The following is a 9,246-nucleotide window of genomic DNA, read 5'->3' on the forward strand; positions in this document are numbered from 1 at the left end:
GATGGGAGGGACTATAAACAATGATAAACATAGTTAAGGATTATATTGAGTCATATAAAATCAATATAAATAATAAAACTCTTTCAAGTATTATTTACATACTCAACACTCAAACTTAAAACTACTAATTAACTAAAACAAATCTATATCAATTGACACACGTGCTAATGGCCACCATTATGTTTTCAGCACCCCAACTATATGCAACATTTACAATGTTGAACATTGACACAGTAATAATTCTAGCCATGGTCTACATATGACTTTTGGGATTGGGAACAAAGGATGTACAAGCTATATAATGTGCTGGCACATGTTATACAGACCTCATTTTGGTATGAAGATGGGAGAAAGAAGGGGGAGGAAGCAAAGAGGAGAGGAGGGTGAGGGTGAAAGTGAAAGAAGTTTGGATATTTCAAAAAGTCCAAAAACAGTTGATGAGTGTAAAGTGTAAAAAGGAGGGTGTAAATACCCACTCATAAATATGTCGAGTAGTATTGTTGTGGTACCATTACTGTAGTCTCTTTAATAAGCTGGCCCAGGGTCTCAGTCGTTTAATCTTGGGCTTTGCTATTCCCACTCGAGCTTTTGCTCTCTCACTCCGTTGTATGTTTGTTAATTTTAATTTTCAAAAATAACCCTCATGAAAATGAGGGTCTGTTGAACAATATACACAACACAAATGTGTCCCAACTGTATTAGAGGGGTGCACACTGAATACACAACCAAAACACGTTACCTTTGTAAACCTAAAAACCTTGCCTAGTTTTTGTCATATTCCTAGTGCATTCTCTACCAAATCAGAGCTTTATTCCTGCAAGCCCCTTTTGATGTCATCAAACAAAAGTCAAATTTGTAAAGTAGGGGAAATGCTAATTGATGTTTATAAGCAATCACTTCTTTTAGATGTAAATTCCTAACAGGTAAAGAGAAATTTCAGGGCTTTTTCAAAAACAAAAATTATTAATAGGTAAGAGAATATAACAAAAATTTACAAAATTGAAACAATAAATTACTTCTACGATAGACCCCCAATGCCTTGTTCAAGTAGATATACATACAAGCTCAACAAAAAGTAAAGATGAAGAGTGGATTTCTGGAGTAGGACTCTAGCATTGGCATTTCCGTGATGGTCTCTTCCTCTTGTTTGTAGTGCTTCTCATATTACAAGCAGTTATAAGTTTATAGTCAGAAGAATGCATTTCGTTCAACTTCCCAAACCTTGTTTCGTAGAAGTCCCATACCTCAGACCTGGTCAAACGAACTTGAGTAAGGAAATTTACACACCAACAACAAAAATGAAGTTGAAGATTAGGCTATATTGATTTTACCAGAATGCTAGGAACTGATAGGGCTCATACTTTCCATAAATCTCTTCAAGCTCTCTCTCAATTGTTTTAGAGGTTGTATATCTGGAATGAACCTGCATTAACACGTCTCATACACATCAAGGGCATTTATAATATAGACAAAATGAAAGAGGAAGCCCAAGACAGCAGCATCACTTATTGCTTTAAATATCCAATAGTTTTGGAATCAGCATAGACATAATGATACATGAAAAGCAAGTAGACATCACCTGTTTTAAGTGTCTAACAGTTTCAGAATCCGTTGGAATGACATGGTAATATCCCAAGCACATAAGAACATTGGCACGAGTAAATGGGCCATATCCCCTAATTTGCTTCAGCTGATCATCAAGCTGTTTATAGTTGGATAAGCTTGCATCTTTCGAGAGCTCTTCAAGCTGTCCTAATTGAATTTTGCCTTCAACAATGGCTCGCGCTAGCTCTATTATATAACCTGCTCTATACCCAAGTCCGCATCGCTTTGCCAGAAAACTCTCATCAAGGTTTGCTAGCTCACTTGGGGATGGAAAATTTCCAGTACGACTAAAATACTCATTTCCATTAGAGAATTCATGACATGAATCATGTGATCGTAGCTCTTCCGAATCACCATTATCTGTTGTAAGCAAGGTTGTCGCGGTTGAACTTGAAGCAACCACGTGGTCAATTTGCAAATTTCCATCCAATTCTAATTTCTTCTTACAAAACATACCCTTTGTTGAAACCTTGTTTCTCCTGGTCTCTTTAGAAGCTGGTGTTTTGGGGATGAATCCCTCACTCTCACCTTTTGAATTCCCCGACACAGCAATGGTACAAGGCGACCCATTTTGCAGTTCCAACTGAAGCTCACAAAGAGCCTGAGCCATGCTCAACGTCCTCGGCCACCTGGAAAAGTTTTGTTTCCACAATGTGAGCAACAAAAAAAGGGAAAACAAAGCGCCTGAGCCATGCTCAACGTCCGTCAACCCATTTTGCACTTAAAAAAGGAAAACAAAGAACAAAAACACCCCACCAAACAAAGGTCGAGAAAAAGGGGTTTTTTTTTTCCCCCTACAATGTGACATTATGACAAACACGTAGTGGACAGTACTCACTGGCAATTACAGAGGAGTATGCATTTGACCATGTCCTCGAACAACGTGGGAGAGCGAAACACCCTTCCAGAGAAGCTTCTATTTGGATGATCAACCACGTGCAGGCTTCTGAATTCCCTCACAGCCTTCTCTTCCGCTTCGGAGAAACGCAGCATTCGCGAAACCTGAGCCTAAAAACAGCAACAGCGGAAGAAGCGAAAGAATGAAAACGCGCGAAGCAAAAGAAGCGGTTACATAGAGAGTTGGGTACCGTGATGTGGTTTTGTTGTTGGGGAGAGAGGGCGTGGGTGGCGTGAACCCTAACGGCGAGGGATTGGGAGTGCTGGGAAAGTGAAACGAGGAAGGAGGAGGGAGAAGAACGGAGTGGGCGAATTAGGGTTTTGGAGAGTGGGTCCCAGTGGTTGGGCGGCATCATGAAGAGGCCGTGGCTGCACACTGCTTGCTCCAACTGGAATGGCGAGGGAAGCTCCATGTCGAAGTCGAACCATTTGTTTCTTTGGAGATGCTTTTGTGACTCCTCCATTAGAGGATTCAGAAGTTTTCTCTCTTTCTCTTCAATTCATTTACCAACATGTTTGTTGCAACCATTATGAGAAAGTGTGGGACAGAGTGACACTTGGGAAGTTGGAACGTGGAAACAGGTCTTGTTGATCGCCAAATTCAACGTCAGAATACAATTCCACAACTTGAAAACACAAACTCATAATCACCCCAAACAGACCCTTAGTCCATCATATAACTTAACCGGCTCCCTTTTCAATTCATTTGGCCAAACTAAATTAAAAAATAAACAAAAAAGAGAGGAAATATCTTAAAATATTAGAACCAACAGGTAGGATGCAGAAAATGTGCCATATTAAAGTTTTGTTAGAAAGTATGTTTATATTTAGTATTTGATGGGGCTAAAAAAGCAAGAAAATAAAGGAAAAAGTAGGTTTTAAATTATTTAAGAAAATTTTAAAGTTAAACTATTTAAGTAATATACATAATATATTATTATTTTTTAAAATTCTATACTTATTAATTTATTTGAAAATTTAAATTTATTAAAATACGTTTTAAGTTCATTAACTTATTTTACAAGTTTATTTCAAAAATGTTATTATAAAATAGAGTTGTGATGAAGTGAAATAAAGTTTTAACAAAAAGAGGTTAGTGATTATATATTATTAGTGGAAAATTGTTTTATACTTATAAATAAATAAATTTTTATCCTACCACATCAGATAATATATATTATTTTTATTAAATTGAAAATAAAAGAAAAATCCCAAAAGTTGTTATGTGTTGCGCTTGCACTTTGTGATAGTGTTATTAAAATCGGGTCAAACCGACCATCCAACTGGTTGATCCGAAAGCTGAACTCATAGTCGGGCCGAATCCAGTATTTCATAAGGTCATGCAATGCGACTTGTGTCACTTCATCAAACCGGTAAAAATTGGTGTATTTGCTCAAATTGAATCGTGTGAGAATCAGTCATATTATTCAAAATTTTAATTTTTTTGTGAATTCTAAAGTTTCTGTGACTTCACGTCACTTTCAAGTCCCATTATAGATGTCACCTAGCCTAAAATGGTTGCACCTTTAGAAAATTGCCAAAACCCAAAAAACCCTAAAATGGGTTTCGAACCCTGCACCTTGCCTCACGTAAGTACTGAACTTTCCCACTATGTCAATTTTTTCTAAGGTCATGTACCGTACTATGAAGTATCAACACTGACACAACACGAACACGAACACGTGAACACCTGTAATGTCCAAAATATAGAACATAGTACGGGTGTCGTGTCGGTGTCAGACATTGACACGGACGCGTGTCGGACACCGGACACGACAAGGAGATGGAGTGTCTGTGCTTCATAGGCACCGTATATACCTACCCAAGCTAGAGACAATTGCAAATTAGTTATACTTATGCTTGTGAATCTGTTGAAAATATTTATGGATTAACTGTTTCTATTTGTCTATGTTTGCATTTTCCCGTCAGATATGAGAATATCATTTGCTAAAGTTTCATAACTTCAACAATTATGTTAATTATATATTTTTAAATTTTTTTAATACATACTAGAACAAATAGGATCAATCACTAATCTTATCTATCGGTTCAACTAATGATCTATCAAATCTTTATCGTGACCAAATCAAAACCAATTTTGACAATATTTCTGCGTGATTCTCTATTTTGCTACCTCCCAATTGACAATTCTATGTTGGACAATCATTAGTAAGCATTGCTAATAACACCAACCTACTTCATGGCTTAAACTTATTTCACCACACCGAGCTATTGTTACTTTTTCATGTAAAATTTGTTTAAGTTATAAAACTTATATAATTTAGATGAACTTGTCTTGAAAGAAAATGAAGATTACCTTAAAGGATAATCAACATTTGGGGTAAAATCCAGGAAGTTATATTCGTCATTGAAAGAATTCATTTTAATAAAAATTGATGTTTTTAATGACTATATTAAAACACATGTGTAACTTAAAAGCGCTCGCGAACAAAACTGTTTTGAATTTTGAAATATCAGTTGAAACAGTTATGAAAGAAGTTATATGAAGTCATCAAGTAACATTAGATGTGTATTTAGTAATAATGTTGCATATGTTTAGAAATCATAGAATTCAACCGTGTTAGTGTTAGAAGTTTACTAATAAGACTTTTGACGATCAATTTTCGATGGATTAAATCATTGTCACTTAATTCTTTAAACACCAACAATGCCACATATCAAAATTACCTACTCGTTCAAAAGTTCATCTTGTATATATTCATTCTCACTTTTAATAAATTCATGCTTTTATTTTATTTTATTGCATATTTCTAAATTCTTTACTTCTTTCAATCTTTATTTTTGGTTGTGGTTAGAATTACTATCAAACCATTTTATGATAATTAAAATTATCTATGAATATTTTTATTGAAATCATGGTCACTGTATGTATTAAATATTAAATAATTCTCTAATAAGTTAAAAATTATGAAATTGCTTGTTTGATGAAAAATAACTTAAATTAAAAATAAATTTTATGTCTCATTTTTAAATATTTATTTATTAATAGAGTCATTTAATAAAAATTACTCTTTTATAATAATATATCATTTTTAAAAAATAAGTACAATTTTTACAATTAACACTTATATTTATCCTTCTGCTTGGTTTTTGTTAATTAAGTCACCAAGTCAATTCGAACCTCATTCATAAAATTTAAATATAATATAAAAAAGTTTATAATACTCACATGTTTAATTCAATCGATTTAACTAGATGCTTTTATAAGAAGAAATTAGTGTATTCATCTTCCTTCTCAATTAACAACCTCAATATATGAATCATATGAAATTTTTACAATGAGTATTTGGACGAATTAGTTTTCGTACCTAACATCATTTTCCGTAGTTAATATGAAGGCCTGGGCGTGTTGTTGCTTGCTGTCCGCAGGTTGTACTTAATTAATTAGCTTTTCTATATATATAATTACTTTTTTAAAAACTTCCAAACGTTGGAAGGTGGTAATTTTTTTTTTTATCTTTTCCTTCCAATCCAGGGCTCATCTGTCATTTACTTTGCTGCCCATCCAAACCGAGCCTTACTCCTTCATAATAAATGAGCTGAAAAAAAAAATAAAATATAAAAAAGTATAAGACATAAGTATAGAAACTGTACAAAAAAAAAAGACATAAATAGAGAAAAATCAGAATTCCCTATTGCTGTATTTTTTTTTTTTATTCTTGATTAGACTATGGACTTTTTCGATTAGACCTCTTGTTGACTGTTGTATTATGAAAAAGAAATAGGCAAATTCAGCGAAACGTGAAATTTCATTTTCATTGTGCTACACTGAAAATTCTCGGTTTAAATTATTGGACATTTTTACGGTATTTTTCGCATCTGCCAAAGATCAATTTTGTCAAATACCACATGACCTACATGGGAAAATTTCAAACATGTGGTGGAAAATAAGATGACGCTTCATTGTATGGAATATTTGGTCTACAAGAAATAAAGTTATTTTTAAAAGACATTGGAGGTGGAAAATTTATTTGAACCAAACACATTTTGTTTTACTCAATTTTTGTCTGCATCATTTTTTATCAATTTGTTAGATTCACAAACATTTGGTGTTACTGAGAATCAACCTCACTCATATTGGAGTACTCCTTCAGCATAGCCTAGCTCATCAACCTAAGCAAATGAGCTTGAGTTTACATCAGAGCTTGTCTTACCTAACCAACAACTCGATTCTTTTAATGAGGACAAAAATGAAATTCTACGCAATCAACTCCAGGAAAATCATGAGGAAGAAACTCAACATGTTTCTCCAATAACAATTGTACCACCATACTATATGCCACCACACATGCATAATGTTGACCTTGAATCTAATTTTGAAGATTCTAATATGGTTATACGTTAGATCGCGAAGAAATCCAACATCCGGTGTGGAGTTTCTTTGAAGGGATGCATTTTCAAACAAAAGAAAAAATATAACATTCTTTGTAATAGTATCATGTGAGCAAAGGAGCTAACTACAAGACACAACTATCAAACTCAACAAAGCTAATTATCATTTGAGATGTCAATGGTTGTGCTGAGAGGTGTAAGACAACATACATCCTTGCAAGAAGTGAGAAATAAGAAAGCTCTGTTAACTATATACATGTTCAAATCTAGCAATCTCACAAGATCATGTGAAGTTGTCTTATCTGCTAATTAGTAAAAGCATTCATATGTTGATTGAAAAGGATCCATCAATTTTAGTGTCAACCTTGATGGCACATGTCAAAAGCACTAAAGGATACATTATCACGTACAAGAAAGCATGGTTAGCAAAGCAAAAGGTCATTGAAAATATCTATGACAATTGAAAAAGATCATTCCACGATTTACTGAGATTGTTGCAAGCTATGCAACAATTTATTCTTGCTATGGTCATGGAGAAGTAAACATTGCCAATGCCACCACAAGAAGGTTAAACAATATAGGGTTTCATGAAATTTTATCATCTTTTTTGGAGTTTCAGACTATGTATTGATAGGTTTTAATATTGCAAACACGTGGTTCAGGTTGATGGAACATGGTTGTACGGTAAGTACAAGGGAACCCTCCTTGTGGCAGTTGCACAGGATGTCAACTATGAAATCTTCCAATAGCCTTTGTCGTTGTTAAGGGTGAAATAGCGAAAGCATGACTCTTCTTCCTCAAAAATTTAAAAAGGCATGTCACCCCACAAGATGGTTTATGTTTGATTTCAGATAGACACGAATCAATAAAAAGTGTCTACCCTAGACATGATAGTGGGTGAGCGACCCAGAATTCTATGCATGTGTTTTGCATTTGATACATTGCATAGAATTACATGAGGAGGTAGAAGAACAATGACCTCAGAAAACTAATTATCAATATGGGTGAGTGCCAAACTTTTTTCTCTTCATATTAAATATCACTTAATTTTGTATTATTCATAATATTGAAATTGTATGTTTATAATTACTCAACATATGCAAGGACAAAGTCCATGTTCAATCACTACTATAACAATATGAAGGAGGAAGCAATTGGTGATCGAGAAATTAATTGGCTAAAGAAGATTCCGTGAGAAAAGTAGACTCTTGCATAGGATGGTGGCTGACAATGGGGACACATAACGACCAATCTTGCTGAGTCAATTAATTTGGTACAAAATTAACAAGAAATCTGTCAATAAGTGCACTTGTAAAATCAACCTACACAAGGTGTAATGCATTGTTCAACCAAAAAGGGAGAGAAATTGTAGCAATGATTACATTCGACCAAGTTTATACACAAGTACTAAACAAAACTATGAAAGACGCACAAAGAAAGACAAACTTTCACATTGTTCTTGAGTTCAATCGATGCGACACATAATTCTTAGTCCAAGAGATAATTAACCCGATAGAAATTTGACCCGCTGAAAATTTCATGATCAAGCTGGATCAAAAGTGGTGTGAATGTGAAAAATTCCAAAAAGTGCACATGTCTTGTTCTCTTGTTGTTACTGCTTGTAAGCATGCTCACCATGAGTATATGGAATACATACATCCTATGTATACGTTGGAAAGTGTCTCCAACGTATACAAATGATTGTTTAGAGAATTACGCAACATAGCATATTGGTTACCGTGTCATGAGTCAAGAATTTGCACTGACTAAGAGAAGAAAAGAAATTCTAAAGGTCATCATGTCTCCTCTCGTATACACATCGAAATTGATATCCGAGAATTGAGTAAACCAAAACAATATTTCATGTGTCGCATCTCAGGTCATTCAAAAAACAAATGTCCCCACCGTGTAGGCTCAAGCCAACAATGTTAAGTTTGTCATATTGTTTGTATTTAAAAAGCTTTGTTGTATTGTTTCAAATTTAATTATTTTGTTTTATTGTTTGTAATTTTATATCTATTTTACAATTTAAATATTTTAGTTCAATTCAACTTGTTGGTTAAATATGTTTATTTTTATTTCAATTATGTATTTTAATAATAAAATAAAATAAAAATACAAAGGATTTCAACTCTTTAATAAATGATAAAACAAAATATACAAAAAAAAATTAACAACAACATATGCAAAACAATATTATTTTTAATTTAGACAATTAATAACACACAAAAAATACAAAAACAATTTAAAAACAAATAAAAGAAAAAAAATAAAAATAAAACAGTTAAGAAATCAATTTCTGGGTAATTAATATGTGAGAAATCGGTTTCTTGAACAGTAAAATGTATCATTTGGGGAAATGATATTTACATTGAATTATTCACTGTTACC

At 33.5% G+C, this 9,246-nt stretch overlaps 1 protein-coding gene across 1 annotated transcript; it reads right to left on the minus strand.

Annotated features, from left to right (window-relative positions):
- Window positions 1-943: 943 nt before the first annotated feature.
- Window positions 944-3,168, minus strand: LOC100781827 (uncharacterized). Its single transcript, XM_003534708.5, has 5 exons — window positions 2,694-3,168; window positions 2,444-2,613; window positions 1,580-2,234; window positions 1,332-1,423; window positions 944-1,251 (listed from the first exon to the last, which is right to left on the minus strand). The coding sequence occupies exons 1-5, from the start codon at window positions 2,964-2,966 to the stop codon at window positions 1,110-1,112; spliced, it is 1,332 nt and encodes a 443-aa protein (XP_003534756.2). The 5' UTR covers window positions 2,967-3,168; the 3' UTR covers window positions 944-1,109.
- Window positions 3,169-9,246: the final 6,078 nt, after the last annotated feature.

This window comes from Glycine max, chromosome 9 (assembly GCF_000004515.6).
Source record: "Glycine max cultivar Williams 82 chromosome 9, Glycine_max_v4.0, whole genome shotgun sequence".
Lineage (NCBI taxonomy): Eukaryota > Viridiplantae > Streptophyta > Magnoliopsida > Fabales > Fabaceae > Glycine > Glycine max.

Excerpts from the sequence above, each read along its gene's own strand:
- LOC100781827 (XM_003534708.5), bottom strand. The coding sequence starts at position 2,966 with ATGGAGGAGTCACAAAAGCATCTCCAAAGAAACAAATGGTTCGACTTC. Across the intron at positions 2,614-2,693 it reads AACAACAAAACCACATCACG|GCTCAGGTTTCGCGAATGCT; the intron begins GTACCCAACTCT and ends TGCTGTTTTTAG. Across the intron at positions 2,235-2,443 it reads ATACTCCTCTGTAATTGCCA|GTGGCCGAGGACGTTGAGCA; the intron begins GTGAGTACTGTC and ends AAACTTTTCCAG.